This window comes from Phaseolus vulgaris, chromosome 6 (genome assembly GCF_000499845.2).
Source record: "Phaseolus vulgaris cultivar G19833 chromosome 6, P. vulgaris v2.0, whole genome shotgun sequence".
NCBI classification, from domain to species: domain Eukaryota; kingdom Viridiplantae; phylum Streptophyta; class Magnoliopsida; order Fabales; family Fabaceae; genus Phaseolus; species Phaseolus vulgaris.
Window position 1 is genome coordinate 25,432,283 of NC_023754.2, and position 21,328 is coordinate 25,453,610.

General features: G+C 32.0%; 2 protein-coding genes across 2 annotated transcripts; both read right to left on the minus strand.

Annotated features, from left to right (window-relative positions):
* Positions 1–981: 981 nt before the first annotated feature.
* LOC137832225 (arogenate dehydratase/prephenate dehydratase 1, chloroplastic-like) lies at positions 982–11,612 on the minus strand. The gene is made up of 11 exons (XM_068640273.1): positions 11,248–11,612; positions 5,913–5,974; positions 5,727–5,819; positions 5,418–5,618; positions 4,051–4,131; positions 3,863–3,958; positions 2,812–2,889; positions 2,648–2,737; positions 2,511–2,578; positions 2,114–2,195; positions 982–1,509 (listed from the first exon to the last, which is right to left on the minus strand). Exons 1-11 carry the CDS (start codon positions 11,528–11,530, stop codon positions 1,438–1,440), a joined length of 1,206 nt encoding a protein of 401 aa, XP_068496374.1. The 5' UTR covers positions 11,531–11,612; the 3' UTR covers positions 982–1,437.
* A 2,310-nt stretch (positions 11,613–13,922) lies between these two features.
* LOC137833155 (arogenate dehydratase/prephenate dehydratase 1, chloroplastic-like) lies at positions 13,923–18,502 on the minus strand. Its single transcript, XM_068641517.1, has 11 exons — positions 17,952–18,502; positions 17,638–17,702; positions 17,461–17,553; positions 17,162–17,362; positions 16,702–16,785; positions 16,516–16,611; positions 16,098–16,172; positions 15,932–16,021; positions 14,883–14,950; positions 14,607–14,688; positions 13,923–14,316 (listed from the first exon to the last, which is right to left on the minus strand). Exons 1-11 carry the CDS (start codon positions 18,217–18,219, stop codon positions 14,245–14,247), a joined length of 1,194 nt encoding a protein of 397 aa, XP_068497618.1. The 5' UTR covers positions 18,220–18,502; the 3' UTR covers positions 13,923–14,244.
* Between the last annotated feature and the right edge of the window lie 2,826 nt (positions 18,503–21,328).

The window sequence follows — 21,328 nt, forward strand, 5'->3', positions numbered from 1 at the left end:
CCCGATAATTTTAGTCCTTTTATTTTTTACTTTTAAATATATTTAACTACAAAAGTGTAATGTATCAATTAATTTCTTGATGTTTAAGATTACTTATTTCAATGAAGAAATTCACATTCCTTAAATTTCATTTTTTGGATGGAACTATTCAATTTCCTTATATTTTTTATTCTTTGGATTAAATAATTTTATTTCTTATATTTCAAATAATTTATGAGTAGGTCTCATTGAGAAGTGACAGAATCATGGAATGTGCTTCTTGTGAAAAGTATGTGGATATGAGCATAAATTCAACATAGCCACATGTTAAAGTGTAAATAATTGTTAAAGTGTACAATTTGTAATAATTGTTAGAAAATTAGCAATTTAAAATTTTGATAAATAAAATACATATTGAACAAAAAATAAAACTAGTTGTAATTATATATTTTTCTATTAATAATTATTGTTGTTATATTTTATAATTTAAAAAGTATTTATAACATCCTATTTATAGTCTATGTTTGACACTCCAACCATCACATTACCAAATGTTTACATAGTTTTTTTTTCTATTGATAAATCTATTCAACATAAGTCAACACGAAGATGAAATTTTAGAAGAGCTAAGGAAAATGGATTTTTCTTTTATATAAACCAAAAGTAGGATGATAATCATGACATGTTTATTAAATTTCAGAATTAGATAAAATCTTCTTATAAAATTTGCCTATAAATGATAAGAAATGAATATACAATCTCTTTAAAACAAAACCATATTTTTTATCATTAATCAGCATGAAACATGAATGGAAAAAAATGAAACAATTTTTATTTGACGTTTGATTTCGCTAAAAAAATATGATTTTATTATTTCTAAAATGGATGAGATTGATATTTGGTATGCAAATTTAATTATATAAATTTGAAACAATTAAAGCTCACATAGAATAAATTGAGATACACTTATGATACATAAAAACCAAAAGGTAGTAAAATTCTAGTTTTAATAACCATAGTGTATAAAATCACCTTTACACTATCAACTACAATAAACAAATATTAATATAATTTTCAAAATTCTAAATATATTTGAAAAAAAGTCAAACAAAATCTAATCCCTTACCTACTAAGAAAAAGGATGTTATAGGGGCTATAGAAGAAGAAAGAAAAACTCCATCAACATTGCTTGGCGCATACATCTGGCACGGTGCAGAATATGAGAATGGTGACAGTAATGTGTCTGGGTAGATCTACCCAGAATTTTGCTTCGAAACTAATTTTGATGTTTGTATAGTTGATAGAAAATAAAGAAAAATGTTTGTCTCGGTTTTCTCCCCATCTGCTAAAACTATGATGACATTCTAAAACACCTATAATCAGGAGATGAGACGAATTTTTTATGAAGAATGGGGAAAAGACTATTGAAGGATATTATTATCTACTCTAGTATTTGATTTAAGATGAAGCTATTGTATCTGTTTTGTCCACTGGATAACAACCGAGAATACGAAAAAATCTTGTACATTCCTGAAACATAAGGGAAAAGAACCAGCAATTTGAGTTAATATCAGAATACTACATTCTAAAAAGTGTTAATGCTGACAGAAAAATATAGAATGGTAAGTGGATACTTCCAAACTCATATATATATACTGATGATCCAAAACTGTAAGAATGTAGTATCCAACTTGCAAATGGGTGGGGGAGGTTCACCATTGTTGACCATTATTTGTCTAAATGAGATGCTTTTTTTCCTATCCATGCCAGCAAAAATAAAAAGGAACCAAAAGAGGAGAAGATTGAAAAAGATGCTGCTTTCATATCAAGCAGGTAGAAACTGCACGAATCTATGGAACAATGCAACATTGGATTCTAAACATTTTCAATCATACAAGGAAATCCCACAATCAATGCAACTTAGTAGATTGCAAACTAGTCCGAGCAGGTAAGAGAACACACTAAATCATGTGTGGGAGCTGGAATGAGCACTCAAAAATAGTAAAAACCAAAAATAAGTTTAGAACATGAAAAGGCATGGTTGCCACAAATGGATTCCATTGTGACCAGGGAAGACAGAGCAATAGAATTGTAGAAAGGGAGTAATGATATTTTCACGCTATGATTGGCTGACCTGCAAATTTTCTAAAGCGTATCGTGCACGTGGATCTGCCAAAGAAGCTTCAAAATCAATGTATAAAAGGTACTTAAAGCTCCTGCCACCAGAAAACTTCATGTCTTAGTCTCAGATTTACAACACACTCAGAACAACAGAATCATTAAACCATACCATAGAGTAAAACCAAACCCCATTCCCCAAGTTTTTTCCTTCCTATTTTGATCCCCAGAATTGGATATATGTTTTCCAGGGTAAAGATATAATATGCTTGTTAACATGTATTAACTTGAATGATTAAAGTTAAGCCTCCAATTTTTCTTTGACTAGTTATGGCCAATTAATTGTATAGTAAATCTATTAATGTTCTGATACAGTTGAAATTCTCAAATGGGAAACAAAATCTATTACTCACGTAGCACTTCCTTCTTTTGAATCATCAAGAGCACTTAATGGACAATGCTTCAGCGGGCGGCTCTCTATCTGAAATCACACCGAAGAAATGAGATGAATGAAGCAAGAGTTTTAATTTCTAGTATTATTGTAGCATACCTTTGACAAATTAATGTTCCTCAAGGCAAACGCTCCCAGGGCCCTGAATAGTACAGTAGGATCTTCGTCTAGACTGAAAACAATGCTAGTCTGGGGGAAGTAGTCATAAATTTCATCAGTAAATTCATAAAAGTTATATATAAAATATTGTTTTTATTTTCTACCTTATAGGGCCTGTCAGTTCCTGGAAATATAGGATCCCTTGCAAGTATCAGAAAGCGAGTAACATTAACATCATCATCCTAGTTAAAAGAAAAAGAATCAGCATAACTTCAATCTTGAGATCATCCACAATGACAGGCATTTGTTTTTTGTTATACAATCATGTCTTGTAATCAAGTATAAAGATGGAATAAAAAGAATGAGCAGTAAGAATTATCAGCCATTCTTTAGACATCTAAAAGGATGTCCAAGGATGAAAGATGCATGTCTTTTGGTTTATGCAGGAAAGCATACAATGTCAAGACAAGGGCAATAGACAATCAAAATTTACAATTGTGAAATGCAAACAACTACAACAGCTGGTCTGGCTTCCTGGTTGGAATACTATTGCTCTCGGGAATTACAACAAACAAGGACAGAGTACTGAATCCTAAGTGGCTGCATATAAGGAATTCAATTCTTCGAATTTTTATATCCAGTGAAGAGAGTTATCAGCTAGACCAAGTTTTCTCTGGTGGCAATTATGTTGTAGGATTTTATTTGAAAACCGGTACTTGGTCAGATCCTATTGAACCAAGGTAACAGACACCTCTTGCAAGGCAAGGGGAAAAGCAAAGGAAGAAATTACTAACTACAGAGAAGGGTAGAGCCAGGATAGTGCAGGGTCAGAAATAGAATGTGAAGAAACACTTATGGTACAATTTGAGGATTAGCAGAGAGGTCAACCTACTATGCACATTTCGGAACCTAAGGCAAAGCATCTGCAAACTTAATATGCTGATAATCAAGAGAAGGAAATTTCAATTTTCTTATTTCAATGCTGAGTTTGCTACATAACAGCAGAGGAACAGCACTTGTAATGTACCACACTCAAGTCTTAATTATACCCCATAGTAACACTTAGTATATCTCATTTGGGTACAGTTGATGTAGCAACCAGCTCCAATGAACTCATTGTTTATATGAAGACATGTTGCAGACAACAGAAAAACATAGAGTAAGAGTAAATGTTGTAGCAGTTGAGTCTTCCAAAACATGTAACTGAAGTCTTACCTGGATTCCTTCAGCTAGAATGTCGAGGCCATATAGTTTTGCTGCCCTTGAACTTGCAATAGCTCCAATGTCCCTTCTTTCTTCTAAGGCCACAACCTGTTCACAATGTCCAAATCATTATTATGACATGCAACTCTAAACCTAATCAATGATGGTCTTCAGTGGAGTAGAGAAAATTTGTAAAATACCCTAGCAGCTGCAGCAGTATCATCTACACCAATGTTGGTAACACCTAAATTAGTAAGCATAGTCTCACATTGGACAAGAACCTGCATGTAAGGAGAACATTTTAAAAGTTATACCTTGGTAGGCCATCAATAATCATATAAAAGAACACATGTTAATGATAATGAGGCAGATGACTGTTTCAAGCATTTGTGCAATCACAAATCCAATTAAGTGATGGCATGGTACTCTATCATTTTGGTTAGAAAATATTCTACAGTTATACACTTAGCTAATTCATTGAGGAATTTTTTTATCAACAAGAAAAGAATGAAATAAATAGAAGACATTTTAACCTGTGTATATCATCCATATATACATCAATACCTGCTTACACAACCTCTCATATTTACCAAAAAATAGTTATCATAACTTCCGATGTCATAGTTACACAAAATCAAACCAAACCAATAAAACAAAGTAATCTCAAAACGACTTCAAAGTTTACTCAGTCCCTGGAACAGTGAAAGATATCATTGTGATGTATTATGATAAAGATAGTGAAAGTGAATTGGTAGTTTCGGCTTGTTGTAGTTAGAGGTTCAAATAATCATAAAGGGGAGTGATAATTCACCACTTCTATGTAACATAGATATATTAATATTAATATTTTAATTTTTTTTATTTAAATATTTATATTATTATCTATTATAATAAATTTAAGTAGTCTTATATTTAATAAGAATGGTTAGAATATTACTTTCTAATAAAAAAATAAGACCTATTATTATTTATAAAGAAGTTATAGTTTGACACTCTTTAAAAGAAAAAAAAAATCTACTTCACATCCCATTTTAATAATAATAATAATATATAGTAGTGCTTTAAGTTAAAAACTAAAAAATTATAATAAAAAATATTTGGCAATATCCAGGAAGACTTGGGACCTTTGCACATTGAAAGCTACTGAGATATCAACTGCCAGGTGCCTTGAGATGTAGATGTATTTACTTGCAAATATTTGTGTGCTTGTCATATAAAATAGTGTTAAAGTTTTATAGAAAGGGTTATAAATTTTGTACCGTGATTATTCTGTAGTACCGTAATATAATATAATATATTATTATATTATTATTAGGTTACTCACAAATATTCAATCTTATTTACTTACAAATATTTAATCTTATTTATAAAATATACATGTCTCGATATAAAAATAAGGTGTTAACGATTTTATATTAATTAAAAATAATGTTAATTCATATTATAAGTAAAAATAATTCTCATCTCACAAAAATAAATTAGGTTTAAATTCATGCTCAGATATTGTGATTTGAAAGCATGTTTATGTGTAAAAAGATATGGAAAAGAATGATATCTAATGGCGAACCTGAGGATGACTGATTACACATCTGAGGTCTTGTTTTGTGACACCATTCTGTGCCAAGAGGCAGTGTTTAATTTGCAAATGAATCTCCCCAACAATGTGCAGCTTGTGGCGTATAAGTAAGTCATAATTACGGTGGATGCTTCCAACAATAGAACTTTCGATTGGTAGAACAGCTTTATCCACTAACCATGATTCAACACACTGCAAAAATTAATATAAGCAATCATCACATTCACAGAATCTATTACTTAAGGCATATAATCACATTCACAAAGAGAGAGAGCAAGAGAAAGATAGAAACAATGGAACCTTGAATGCAGTATCAAAGTCAAGACATGGAACTGTCTCACATTTTGGATATGCTTTCAAAGCAGCATCCTCAGTATATGCTCCTGGAAGACCCTGTGTATCAGGTAAATTAATTCACTGGTTAGAAGTGCTATTAATAATGCCATCAAACCTTTTTTATCTGAAAATAACTATCAATCATCATACCTTATAAGCAACGCGCACCTTTGACCTATCACTTGAAGAAAAACCATTAACACCTAATTGCTCTGCAATTAAAAAGGTTGCATTGTCGTCACAAAAGGAAGAAGAAAAAGGAAATGTGATTGAATTGCTTGTCTCTACCAAAAAATAAGTATGTAGAATTTAACAGTGAAAGATTTCATGGAAACAGTTGGTTTGAGAAATGGAAAATATTTTATTTTTTTTAATTTTTGGATTAACTTTTTTAAAGTAAGATTCAACCAGAACTCATAGCGTTTTAAATATGAATTAAATTAACCCATTAAGTCAAGCTAGATTATACTATTCCACTTATTTTGATTGACACCTTTAGCCGTAGGAATAATCTTTCATAAGAAAATACACAATATGTCAGTTCAAAATTTATAAGTAACATATATTTTCTATTTACAAGTATGTGATTACCTAATTTATTATCAAGAATGGATTAAAACTTCACTAAGTTGTCATTAAATATTTTTCTGTTAATGATGAATTGAAAACCACATGCCCAAAATGGCTATTCCAGACAGAATATTTAATTAGCAAAGCATGCTTATGATATATATATATATATATATATATATATAAATAAGACATGCAAGAAGACCGGGTGAATGATTTCATCTCGAACAAGGTGGCAGTCAACTTCAATGTGTTTGGTGCGTTCGTGGAAGACCGGGTTTTTAGCAATGTGAAGTGCTGCTTGACTATCACAATAAAGACGAATTGGGTCAGGATGAGGAACATGTAGAGAAGCGAGAATGTCTTTAATCCACTTAATTCTCGGGTGGTCTTAGCCATTGATCGATATTCAGCCTCAGCAGAGGAGGCAGAAACCGTTTGTTGTTTCTGGGTTTTCCAAGAGATTGGGGAAGTGCCGAGTTGAATAAACCATCCGGTGAGAGATTTCCGTGTCAGTGGACAACTTGCCCAATCAGAATCACACCACCCAAAGAGTTGTAAGTTGTTCTCTCGAGGTAGGAGTATTCCTTGTCCAGGATGCCCCTTTAAATATCGAACAACACGAAGAGCAGCTTGCCAATGCTCAGAGCGTGGATTTTGCATAAATTGAGATAAAGCTTGGACACTGTAGGCAAGGTCAGGTCGAGTGAAACACAGATAAATTAACCTCCCAACAAGTCTACGATAAGTAGCCGGGTCAGAAAGAAAAGAACCAGTAGCGGAGCTCAATTTGTGATTTTCTTCACATGGTGTAGTGGCGGGCTTCGCACCCAACAATCCGACTTCAGTAATGATATCTAAGGTATATTTCCTCTGACAAAGGAAGATTCCGTTGGGGGAGCGAGCAACTTCAACCCCCAGGAAGTACTTGAGGCGGCCTAAATCTTTCATATGAAAGCATTGATTTAAGTAGCCTTTAAAACATTGGATGGCAGTACCATTATTCCCTGCAATCACAAGATCATCAACGTAGACTAGCACAACCAACTGTATGTCATTATTATTGAGAGTAAACAGGGAATGATCCTTCGGGGATTGTTGGAAGCCGTAACGAGTGAGAGAAGAAGATAGTTTAGCAAACCAACACCTGGGGGCCTGTCGGAGGCCATATAGAGACTTTTGAAGCTTGCACACTGCCCCTGGTTGAGATTCTTGGAAGCCAGGAGGGAGTTTCATATAAACCTCATCATCAAGATCACCATGGAGAAACGCATTGTGAACGTCCATCTGATGAAGCTCCCAATCTTTTGCGGCTGCTACTGCTAGAGTTGTGCGAATGGTTACTGTCTTTACGACAGGAGAAAACGTCTCGTTGTAATCCAAACCCTCCACTTGATGATTGCCAAGAATTACCAATCGAGCCTTGAATCTTTCAATTGTTCCATCCGAGTTGTATTTGATTTTGTAGATCCATTTACACCCAAGTGCCTTCTTTCCAGGAGGGAGAGCGGTGAGTTTCCAGGTGTCATTGAGTTCGAGAGCATGAATCTCCTGTGCCATAGCATCACGCCACCGGGGTTCTCGGACCGCTTGAGAAAAGAACAGGGGTTCCTGCTCGGTGTGTAAAGAGGCAAGAAAACTTTGATGATGTTTAGAAAAGGAATCACAATTCACAAAATCATGTATAGGATACGAAACACCTGAGGATTCTGTTGAAGGAGGTGACGGAACAGAGGGGCTTGACGGTATCGTGGTGGCTGCGACAAAATCGCGTAACCGTACGGAAGGCAGCTTCGCGCGATGCCCTCGCCCAAGGGGAACCGCGACCGTCAGCGGTGGTGAAGAAACCAACGGCGCCGTCTCCGTCGGACGCGGCGATGGATCCGCGGGTAGCGTCGAGGCTTCTATACACGGATCGGAGTCGTTGATAGTGTGGTCGAAGTCATCTGTGAGGGTAGCATCCTCCTTGGCTGGGATGGGAGATGCAATGGGTTGGTTGACGATGCATTCATCTAGGTTTGAGGAGGCAACTTCATGAAGAAAATGTGGGTCCGTTCCAGTTTCTAAAGAGTTGGTAATAATTGGGTTTTGTAATGGTGGTGCAGTGTCCATCTTTTTGGCTTCAAAATATGGAAATTTATTTTCGAAAAAATGTACATCACGAGAGACAAAGAAAGTTTCTGTTTCCAAATCAAATAATTTCCATCCTTTTTGGCCATATGGATACCCGACAAACACACATTTTCGGCTACGACTATCAAATTTATCCCGCTGTCTATTTTGATTATGAGCATAACATAATGAACCAAATACTCGTAAGTGCGCGTAACTGGGTACACATCCATGGATCACTTCATAAGGGGTTTTTCCTTTTAGAATGGAGAATTGTGTGAGATTGATTAAGTAGCCTGCAGTCAAAACGCATTCCCCCAAAATTTAATGGGAAGATTGCCTTGAAACCGTAATGACCGAGCAACATTCAGAATATGCCGATGCTTGCGTTCGACGCGTCCATTTTGTTGCGGGGTCCCGACACAGGAAGTTTGGTGAAGGATACCTTGTTGAATGAAATATTGTTTTAGACATATGAATTCGGTTCCATTGTCAGAGCGAACCATTTTAACACATTTGTTGTATTGCCTCTCAACGAGTGTGAAATTTTTTTTCAAAGTCACTGATACCTCTGTTTTTTCTTTTAACAAATAGATCCAAACTGCCCGTGAACAATCATCCACAATTGTCAAAAAATATGAAGCACCACAGGATGAAGGAGTTTTATAAGGACCCCATAAGTCACAATGAATTAAATCAAAAATATTCAAAGCTTGATGCGCACTTAAGAAAAACTTATCTCTCGTTTGTTTCAATTTTTCACAAACTTCACAAACTTTATTCAACTCATCACGAGTACATTTCCCACTTATATCAGGAAGCATTTGCACAATCTTAAATGACGGATGTCCTAATCTTTGGTGCCAAAGTGCTAGTTGATTTTCCATCTTGACATGACATGCTTGAGTCTTCCGTACCCCACGATACCAATAAAGCCCATCTTTCCGTTCACCTGCTCCAATCAGCGTCCTCGAAGTGCGGTCCTGTATAATACACAATTTATCAGTGAATGTTACAACACAATTTTCTTCATCCGTCAATTGAGGTACTGAAAGTAAATTGCATTTTAATTTAGGAACATAAAGGACATTTTTCAATTCAAGTCCTTCTTCAAGAGTCACTGTTCCCTGTTCGCAAGCTAGAACACGTTCACCATCGGGTAACCCTACGGGGCACCCTTGTATAGTTTCCTTTTCACTCAAATTTTCCAGTGACCCGGTCATATGGTTTGATGCCCCACTGTCAATAATCCACAAATCCCAAATGCTCTTACCAGTCATTTTCTCTGATTCATTTGATTTTTGTTTGCTGATCATATCAACCAGTACCTTCTATTGTTCATTGGTCAGACCTGCCATCTCAAGTTTCTTGTCGTCATTGTTGGCTTGACTGTTGCTTCCACCAGCGTGTGCCACATTTGCACGTGTCGGGTTACCTTTGTTTCGCATCCCTTGGCGTCCCCTGCCGTTCCATTTGCCTTCACTTTTTGGTCTGTCACCCCACCATTCGGGATATCCGATCAATTGGAAGCATCCCTTCATGTCGTGACCATTTTTACCGCAATGACTGCACGTCATTAATTTTTCTACCATATCTCCACGCCCTTTTTCTTTGTAGTTGGCCTACATCGCGAGACCCACGACCAACCCCCTTTCTCCCGTTGATTTGGCCATCATTCTCACTCTTTCTTCTTGTACCAACATAGCATATACGCGATTCAGAGACGGCAATGAGTCTGAGGCGATCTTACTGTCCCGTAGCTTGCGTCATCCAACCCCATAAGGAGTTGATGAACCTTCTCCTCCTCCCTTCGTTTTTCCAACTGAGCACCAATCCCACACTTGCATCCACCACACGTACAAGATGGAATTTTGTCACTATTAGCAAGCTCATCCCAAAGGACCTTCAATTTTCCAAAGTAAGTTGTCACCACCATTCCCTCCTGCTTGCATCTTGACAAGTCCGACCTTAGTTGTTGAATTCTAGGTCCATTCACGACCGAGAATCTTTCTTTAATGTCTTCCCACAAGTTATGTGCAGTCTCAACATATGCTACTGTGGATCGTAAGCTTGGTTCAATGGTGTTTAGAATCCAAGAGACAATCATGGACTGCACGGTCCACCAATCTTCAAGGTCGGGTGCCTCATCCTCTGGTTGGATATGTGTTCCATCAATGAAGCCCCATTTTCTCCGGGCACGAAGAGAGATCTTTACTGCTCTTGCCCATTCGTCGTAATTTTCTCCGCGCAATTGGACTTGCGTGATTATGTTTCCGGGATTGTCACTCGCGTTGAAATCATATGGTGAGTAGGTCTTCTTAGCACCTCCTCCTTCGTGCTCTGCTTTGTTGACATTATTCTTTTCTGGTGCATCTGTCATGGTTGTGCACCGTTGCCTTTGCTTTGTGTTTGTCGGGTATCAGAGTTTTGTGCTCTGATACCATGAAAGAATATTTTCTGTTTTATTCAATCTGTTATTCAATCTGTTTTTCATTTATAGCAATGATACATATATATAACCATAGCATTAGAATCGTACAGAACCGTACAGATTTTTTTTCTAACATAACATCTGTAATTAAGACTAATTATAGACCCATTAATAGTGATTATATTCCTATAATTAAGTCTAATTATAGACTCATTAATAGTGATTATATTCCTGTAATTAAGTCTAATTAAGTCTAATAATGATTTTGTCCAGTAATAGTGATGGTCACATAGCAACAAAAGAACTAAAATCATTCTCCATATATACCACAAATTCTAAATTAAAATTGAGACATGTTTAAGAAAAACTCACTAGGAATCAGGTTAGCATCCTTGTGAAACCCCTTCAACACACTTGGCTGAACCCTGATCCTGTCAGCATCCCCAGAAGACTCAACAATAGCCTTCTCATCTTCCATTGGAGTCAAAGCTTTGGGAGCCGAAACACGCAAACAGCAACACTCCCTCTTGCAGCATTTCTGAGGTCCTTGTTTTAAATTCACACCCATTCTAGAAGTAGCAGGATAAAAGGTTATTGCCAAGCCCAAATGAGGAGCTTTGGCACAACCCCAGATGCAACAATCGTTGAGAGCCATCAAGATCTTCAAGAAAACACAGAAGAAGTCAACACTGATCAAATTTAAGTTATTGTGGTTGGTGAGGAACTTCTTGCAGGCATAATATGATGATGGGGTTAGAGCAAAGTAATATATATAGTTTCATACGATATCAGTTATGAACTGTACCTTGAAATGAAAACAAGTTTTGGAATTTGACAATGAGAACAGACCCTGTTGCTAGAAAGACAAAGCTAGTAACCAGAAAATTGTTCTTTTGCAAGATTGTACACCGTGAAGCCCTTCCTCCCTCACACTATATATATATTTTGTTCTTCACAGACATTGTCTGCAAGAAATTATATTCTGGTTGAGACATAATCAGTAACTAACTCTTCTACTCATTATAAAGATTATTTTGAAAGTTACTTGTAGATTTTTAATTGATTTATATAAGTTTCTTGCATAAATTAATAATACATAAATTAATATATACAATAATAATACATAAATTTATATATCTTTTAAATACTTTCTATATTTTAATATTTTTTTATTAAATTTCATTAAATGAAATATTAAATTATATGTTAAAAATATACATGTCATTAATGGTAGTAACTGTTAAAATTGTAAAAGAGAAAGTTTGGTCAAAGTGAATTTGTATATGCTTCAAGATTAATATTCCAGTCTGAACTGTTTAAATTTTTAGAAAGTCATAAAAATTGCATTCTTCATCCATAATATTTAAAAATGAAGATATAAATTTGTGGGTTTTTAAAATTTAAAATATACCTCAATTTAGTAACGCTCTGTAGAGGGTCTAGTTGCATAAGTTATGGACCATAATCCTAGTTAAGAATTTCTCAAAGAAATTGCACAAATGAGAGACCACTCTTGTCAACGAATTTGAAAGTGGTTTGTTTATAGAATTCTAATTACTTTTTTGGGTCAATTATGATTTATTTAAATTATTTAGTCCAAAAATTAGTTTTGATGTATTTAATTTTAAATATAAAATTTAACAGTTATCATAAATAAAAATTTATGATTTTAATGTTATTTTAAATAAATATATAACTTTTTTTTTTATCTATGATTGGATCATATTATTCACTTTTAATCAAGTGTAACAATTACTACAAGGAATTATTAGATAAAAATTAAACCAAATATGTATTCCTTCGAAATCTTATGGGATTTTTAAACACATAATACAACACCGAACCCAATTCAAAAAAAAGAGAACTTTACAACTCTATGGTTATGTTTAATCCACAACAACTAGACTTTTAGTTGAGCCAAAATCCATACTTCTTTCTTATCAATCTTTCCCTACTTGAATATTCACTACAAGAAAATTATGAAATAGAAACCAATTTTTAGAAACCAAAATAATTAGTTACAATAGTAACTAAATTAGAGACCATTTTGAAAATTAAAACAAAAATTGGTTTTTAAATTAGTTTCTATTATTGTTAAATAGTTTCTAAATTAGTATCTAATTAGCAACCAAAGTTTTAGAGACTAAATTTAAAAACTAAATGATTGGTAGTTAAAACTTTGGTTGCTAATTAGATACCAATTTATAAACTATTTAACAATAATAGAAACTAATTTAAAAATCAATTTTTGTTTTAGTTTCTAGAATTATATCTAATTTAGTTACTATTATAATTAATTATTTTGCTTTCTAAAAATTGGTTTCTATTTGATGATTTTCTTATAGTGATTATACAGTTACTATATGTATGTAAATCTCTCATTTTATTGCAATTCTTAACCCTTTTCAAGCTACATTCTGCTTCTCGTTTAAGTCCATAAGATGAAATTGTTGGTAACTAGCTCTAAGTTGATTATGGTGTATATTGTATATAAATTCACACATTAACCACACTATACTTGTCGATTTGTAGTATAAGAATAGGTGTTCAACAGTCTCATCATTCTCATTACAAAACACACACCTACACTGTGATTTGCAAGTACAATATATACCGATTTGACAGAGAAGTGACCATCTTCAACTTCCTTCCAAATTCACTTGTCAATAGTGCCAAATTTATGAGTTTTACCTTCCATCAAAAGGATAATTTCGCGTTCTTGTGTTTAATTTTTTTCTTAAAAGAAAATATGTTAAAAACTCAAGAATCTTGATTTTATATAAAAAATAAAGAATGAAAGTAAAATGATCGAAATAACTTCTAAAATAAACAACTGATAGCCTGGTCTTTCTATATTTCATCTTGAACTAGTCGAGGTGAGACATTAAAACAGAAGTTTTAGTATAGAAAAAAAAAACTGAGTAAATTTGAGGAATCTGTTTGAAATGTTTTTAAAAAAAAATTGAACTTTGAAAAATCTTTTAAGTTAAATTTGACTAATGTACTGTAGGCATTTAATGCTGACTTAGTGGAAATCTTGTAATGACTAAAAGAAAAATCTGATTGCAATTACTTTATGATACATAACATAGACGGGTATAAAATTAATATCATATTTCTAAAATCAAAAGTCATGACACAGTCTTGCTTCTATCCAGAGAAACATCTATGTACCGAGAACTTAGCTGTAAAAGGTTTCTATTGTTGATGTTTGTCACATCTATATGTACTTGACAATGTTGGTTTCATGTTCTTCCCATCTGCTAAGATATTATGATGACATTCTGAAGCACCTTCTTAGTAGATGAAAGAAGTTACGTGGTGATGGGGGAAAAGGCTTTGAAAGGGTTGTCTCCTCCTATTGGTGATTCAAGATGAACATGATATGTCCGTTTTATCCACCGGATAACAGCCCAGAACACGAATAAATGTTGTATATTCCTGAAATGAGGTGGGAAAGAACCAACAATTTGAGTTAATATTTGACCACTACATTGAAAAGTCCCATAGCAGCTAGAAACAGCATTTATCTATGGAGCAGTATATTGGATTTTATGCATCATTCAGATAAGGAAATCTCGGTTAATATACAAAATGGTAGGATGGAAACTAGTCTGAGCACAAGTAAGAGAAAACACTGAAGCATATGTAGGAGCTGGAATGAGTACTCATAACAGGAATAGGTTTCTAACATGAAAAATAATGATATTTTTATGATATGATGGCCTAACCTGCAAACTTTCTAAAGCATACTGTGCATTTGGATTTCTCATAGAAGCTTCAAAATCAATGTAGAAAAGGTTGTCAAAGTACCTGCCACAGGAAAATTCAATGTCTAAGTCACAGATTCACACCACTCTTCTTCCAAACAGAATAACAGAACAATGACGGTTTACCCCAAAGCTTTTTCCTTCCTATTTCGAACCACAAAGTTCGAAATATATATGCTTTTCAAAGTATATCTGGTAATATTGCAAATCCAAAATGAAAAAAAAATGACTACTCACTTGACACTCTCATACTTTGAATCATCATGAAACCTTACTGGGTGATGCTTCACTGGGCGGTTTTCTATCTGAAATCGCACCAAAGAAATGAGAGCAAAGAACCACGAGTTTTAAGGTATATTAGATTTAAATTTTAAACACTACAAGACTATATATAATAATTTATAATTTAAAAAAATTAAAATCAAACTTTCATAATTTAGATTTTAATGAATTCATGTAATAAAAATTTAAAAGACTATTCAATAATTTACAGTTTAAAACAACAAAATTTAATAATTTAGATTTTAATGAATTCATATAATAAAAATTTAAAATATTTTAGAATTATAATACTGAATGTAAAAGTAAAAAATAAATTATAAGATAATTTGGATAAAAGAAAGTAAAACCAAAATAATTTTTTAATATTTTAATTGCTAAATTGGTTAAATTTAAAATTAAGTTATTTTTTTCAATAAATAGTGTTAAAAAACATCATCATGTAAATATACTGAGATCCTAATTAGGAGTCACCTCCATTTTTGTTAATTGATAATACCAATCCTTACAAAACCTAACGGGTAATATATATAGTAAGATAAAGATTGTGTCTTGTTCCAATTACAAAGAATTTGTGTTGGATTACAAAATAATATTTTTATGATATGAAGGGAGAAAACATTTTGTGATCAGAAAATGAAAAGTCTAACAAAAGATAGGGAAAAAAAAGTATGATGATGAAAATGAAAAGTTTAACAATAGATAGGAAAAAAAATATAAGTATGTTATATATTCATAAATTCTAAATCAATATTATAAAATTTATCAAGATGTCTTAAAAAAATAATCAATAATATTTTTTTATGAATATCAAAAGACTTTTTTGTCAATTATTGAAAAAGCATAATTACGTTGTCTTCCTAAAATTATTCTAATACTTAATTTATTTATATTACTTAAATTTTTTAGTTAATATCATAAAAATTTAGAAAAAAAATTAATATCTTCTAAAATAATAAAAACACTCCTATTAATTTCAATTTTCAACTGGTATTATTTTAGCAAACCTTTGACAAATTAATGTTCCTCATGCCAAAGACTTCCAGGACTTTCGATAGTACAGCGGAACCTTCTTGCAGACTGAAAACAATGCTAGTCTGTGGTAGAAGTATTGTAATATTCATCAGTAAATTTGTCAAAATTATATATAAAAATAGATATAGTTTTCTGTACCTTATATGAACCGTTAGCTTCTGGAAGATTAGGATCCCTTGCAAGTATCAAACAACGAGTAATATTGTCATCATCCTATAGAAAGATAAGAAAATGAATCAGCTTAACTTTAATCTAGAGTTAACAACAATAACAGACATGTTTTCTATTTTGCTTTTGTTACACAATCATGTCTTCTGATGAAAAGGAGCACTGAGCAGTAAGTTGAATCTTCTTAAGGCTCTTGGGCATCCTTCATTATTGTACTTGGTTTTTATATGAAAATCAGAAACATGTACACGCAGCTTTGCAATCTAAATCAATGCAGAGATGCTTGAACTCATTGTTTATACGAAGACATGTTGGCACAAGAAAACCCTACAGTAAGAGTGCATGTTGTAGCAGATGAGTCTTTCAAAACATGAAACTGAAGTCTTACCTGGATTCCTTCAGCTAGGATGTCGAGGCCATATAGTTTTGCTGCCCTTGAACTTGCAATAGCTCCAATGTCCCTTCTTCCGTCCAGGGCCAGAAGCTGGTCACAACGTCCAAATCATTAAGACATACAACTCTACAACCTAATCAATGCTTGTTTTCAGTGGAGTAGAGAAAATTTGTAAAATACCTTAGCAGCTGCAGCAGTATCATCATCTACACCAATGTTGGTAACAGCTAAATCAGTAAGCATCATCGCACATTGAACAAGAGCCTGCATGTAAGGAGATCGTTTTAAAAATTTAAATGTTTTACATAGTTATTTGTCATAAACTATGTTGGTGCAAACCAGTGGTGATGTTTGCAGATTCAAACCCTGAAAAACTCTGTAAGTATATAACCTCATTTATGTATTCATATTAGAATGATATAGCTGCTAAAACATTACTTTTATGTAGTAGAGTATTTAAGTGATTTAATTGAACTATTCTGCCTTTGACAATTAGCTTTTGAAGGAAGAATTACTTCTAAGTGTGTAGGTGTTTATATAATACAACAGTGGGCATAATATAATCCAATAAGTTGTAGCAACGGGAGGTTATAAAGCATGTTGGTTGTGAAAAAAGATAGAAAAGAATGACATAGCCAACCTGAGGATGACTGAGTACAAATTTTAGGTTCTCTTTTGTGGCACCAGTCAATCCCAAGAGGCAGTGGTTAATTGGCAACTGCACCTCCCCAACAATGTGTAGCTTGTGGTGAAGAAGAAGATCATAGTTATGGTGGATGCTTCCAGCCACAGAACTTTCGATGGGTAGAACAGCTTTATCCACTAATCCCGATTCAACAGCCTGCGGAACAAAATATATAAACATATCATCACAGAATCCATTAGGTAATGCATCATATGCAGAGAGAGACAGAGATGTAAATAATCAAGGAATTGAACCTTGAGTGAAGTCTCAAAGTCATCACATGGCACTGTCTCACATTTTGGATATGCTTTCAAAGCTGCATCCTCAGTATATGCTCCTGCAAGGCCCTGCACATCAACTAATTCACTACTTAGAAGTGCCATTAATGAAGCTATCAATCTTTTATTTCAAACAACTATCAAGCATCATACCTTATAAGCAACGCACAACTTTGTCCCATCCCTTGAAGAAGATAAATCATTGGCTGTTAATGACTCTGCAATCAAAGAAGTTGCTTAGTCATGCCAAACGCAAGAAAAAGGAAACGAGATAATAATGATTCCACAAAATTAATTTTATTCAAGTTTTGACCAATTGAAAAGATCTTTTAATCAATCCAAGAACTATTTCAATTCTACCGAATGAAGATTTTAAATATCATCAATTGAAGAGATTCATCAGCAATCAAATTTAAACAAAATACTGTTAATAAATTAAGTGACATCCTTGTGTAAGTGTTTCTCACTTAGACGCGGATTAACATCCTTGTGAAAGCCATCGTCTAACTCGGTTATCTGAACCTGGACCCCATTCACAACACGCTTCTCATCTCCAACTAGAGTCAAAGCACTTGGATCCCAAACACTCGAACAGCAGCATCTCCACTTGCTGCATTTCCCAAGATCATCATGTTTTAAATTCATGCTCAGTCTTGAACTTGCAGGCTGAAAGGTTGCAAAGCTCGATAGAGGAGCTTTGGCACAGCCCCAGATGGAACAATCATTGAGAGCCATCAAGATCTCAAACGATTAGAGTCTGGAGGAAGTTGCAGAAGAAGTCCAAATCAAATTGAAAGTTTTTTGGTTGGTGAAGAAATTGTTTTAGGCACAATATGATGATGGGGTTAGTATTTTACCAATTTATATATAGATTTGTAAATGGTATATCAGTTATGAACTGATCTGTGTAGCTCGAATTAAATGAAGTTTTGAGAATTGATAGAAAAAAATGGTAGGAAACCAGAATAACATTGATCTTGCAATAGCTTATGTGTAACTGACACGGTTCCTCTTCCTCTCTCTGTATATATTTTGCTGTCTTTTTAAAACCAAAAACTGATTCTATCTTCAGAAACATTAAATATAGATATTTCTTCTCGATACAATTGTCAGTTACTTCCATCTTTATAATATAAATACTATTTTTGTTATTTAATTAAAACATAATAATATCATAAAACGTTTTTTATATTTTTATTTAATAATAAATTATGACATACTACTAATTTTATATTATGACTATCTTAGGAAACATATTTTTTTAATGATTCTTATCCGTTCACATGTGATTACACCTAAGAAAATTATAGACCAAAACAACACATTCTTTAAATATTTCTTAAGAATTTGCAAGTAACTTTTATTAAATCAATGACTGCTTGTGACTTCAATAAAAGAGACAGTAAAAGGTGAAAGGTTTGCATGTTAAGTGCTATACTGCATGTAGAATCCAAATTTTGAACGATTTATCTTCCTCAATTTATGAATATTTAATGTATATTTAATCAAAGAGTTTGATTTAATGTATTTAATAATGTAAACTCATTAAAAATTATCCAGATTTAATTTTTAAATATATTTTTACAGATAAGGATGATTAAAGGCGAGGCTAGTTCCAAAGTATATCCTCTTCTTTGTTCTGTATGATTTAATTTTTTTATTTTATTTTTATTTTCATAGAGTAACCGGTATATCATAATTCAAAATATTAATTTTTTTTGCAATATTAAGTATAAAAACTAATAATAATTAATGAATATCAAGTAATAATTAGATAAAAATTAAATAATTATAGAAAAATAAAAAAATTAAATATATTGACTTGATGAAATTAAGAATTGTATTTTCTATGTAATACATTGTTTTTGAATGAATTATATTTTAAAAAAACGTGTCATCAAGATCGTGTGATGAGAGAGAAAATATCTTAAAGATGTTAATAAACTTAAATATTGAACAAAAATAATTTCTTTTAGAAAAACAAAAATTCTTCAAATAAATAAAACAAAATTATGAATAAGGTTTATGCAATTAAACAATTGATTTTTTTTTTATAGAGTCAAATATTTATTATGTAAAGAAAACAAAGATATTAAGAAATAAGTAAAAATAATGAAATATGTGTTATAAAAGCTCTTTAATTTAATGAAATTAAGATAGGTATTGCTGATATGTTTTCTCAATTTTTTTTAAAGTAAGTAGTTAATAACTTTTAAATATCTGTAACATTTGTAGAAATGAAATTAAACTTAATGTTAGAAAGTCATAATTCTAAATATTTATTATGTTTTAATTTTAATGTAATTGTGGGTCTCCATTCATTTCAATCTTATCTAGAAGTGCTTTGACACTCATTTATCTTAAAATGTTATTAAGCATTTTGATAAGACTCTCACAAAAATTTCTTCTTGTACATGCATAAAGTTAATGCAAAGTTTAACATGTTAGATAACACCAAGATAAAAAAAAAAAAAGTTATTGAGCTCTTCATTAGTAATACTACCACAATAAAAATTATTAAATATAAACTATTTTTATAGATAAAAAATACTATGATTAAAAAAATTATTGATTTCTAAATTAATTTCTATTATTGATAAATAATTTTTAAATTAGTTTCTAATATTATATATATAGATATATATATTTAACTACCAATTATATTAAAAAGTTATTAAATATAAAAAGAACATATAGCACATAATATAAGATTCTCTTTTACAATTCAACTCTCACAATGTTCTAAAGTCTTCAAACAAAGGACTTGTGTCTTATAATTGAAATCTTCATAAATAACATAAAATATTTCCTAACTATGATAATTACTTTTTTTATCAAATGGATTATCTCATTTGTTGCAAGTACAAATTATAGGTTTCTTATCCCATTATTAAAATATAGGAACATATGTTTAACCTTTTTCACATTGGGAAAATAAACTCCATGACAAAAGTGATAGTCTATTTTTCTTCTATATAACCGCTTCAATCTTCAAATAAATTTTATTTGAAGATAACACTTTCATAGGTGGAACATTCCACCTTCATTACTCAAATCTTCCTACTTCAACACCATAAATAAGTTACAATTAGACACTTATTTGATGTATTAAACTCTTTTATGTACTCTAACCTCCATTATAACTTTCATTTTTATTTTTTTTTATTTAAAAGTATATATTCCCAAGAATATGAAAAGTTAACCAAACGTATATTTAGACATAATAATTTTCCTATTGTAACATTTTCACGAATCAAATTCCTGAAAATATTAAAACATAGCTTGAAATAAACGCCTCCTTGTTCATCATTTTTTTTTTTTTACTTTAATTTTAAAATAGTTTAGCATTGTAGTTTAATTAGAATTGTTGTTTCAATCTAAAGAATTCACAAAAAATAACGACTATAGACTTTAACTTTAAAAAAATATAATTGTCATCTATAAAGAATAATTTCAGTGATATTGATTAATAAAATTTTGACAAATACTCAGAAACAAGTTTGACTCTATGGATAAATAATCTCAACTAAAAATAATTAGGTTCAACGTGACACCAACCAAAAAAATTGTCTTATTGACATCAATTATAAAATAACCTAATTAGCATTGACTAAAAAATAAGTTTGTCAATTTTGATTAACCTTTTATCAAAGAACTCTTATATACATTCCAATGAATTATAAAAAATAACATTGATGATTGATTGACATCAATTAAAATGATATATGTTAATGTTAATAAAAAAAGTGTTTGTAACATTTGTTGAAAAATATATCGATGTTGAAAAAAAAATTAATGTCAACTAAAAAATAATACCGGTCTATATATTAAGAATTTTGATAAA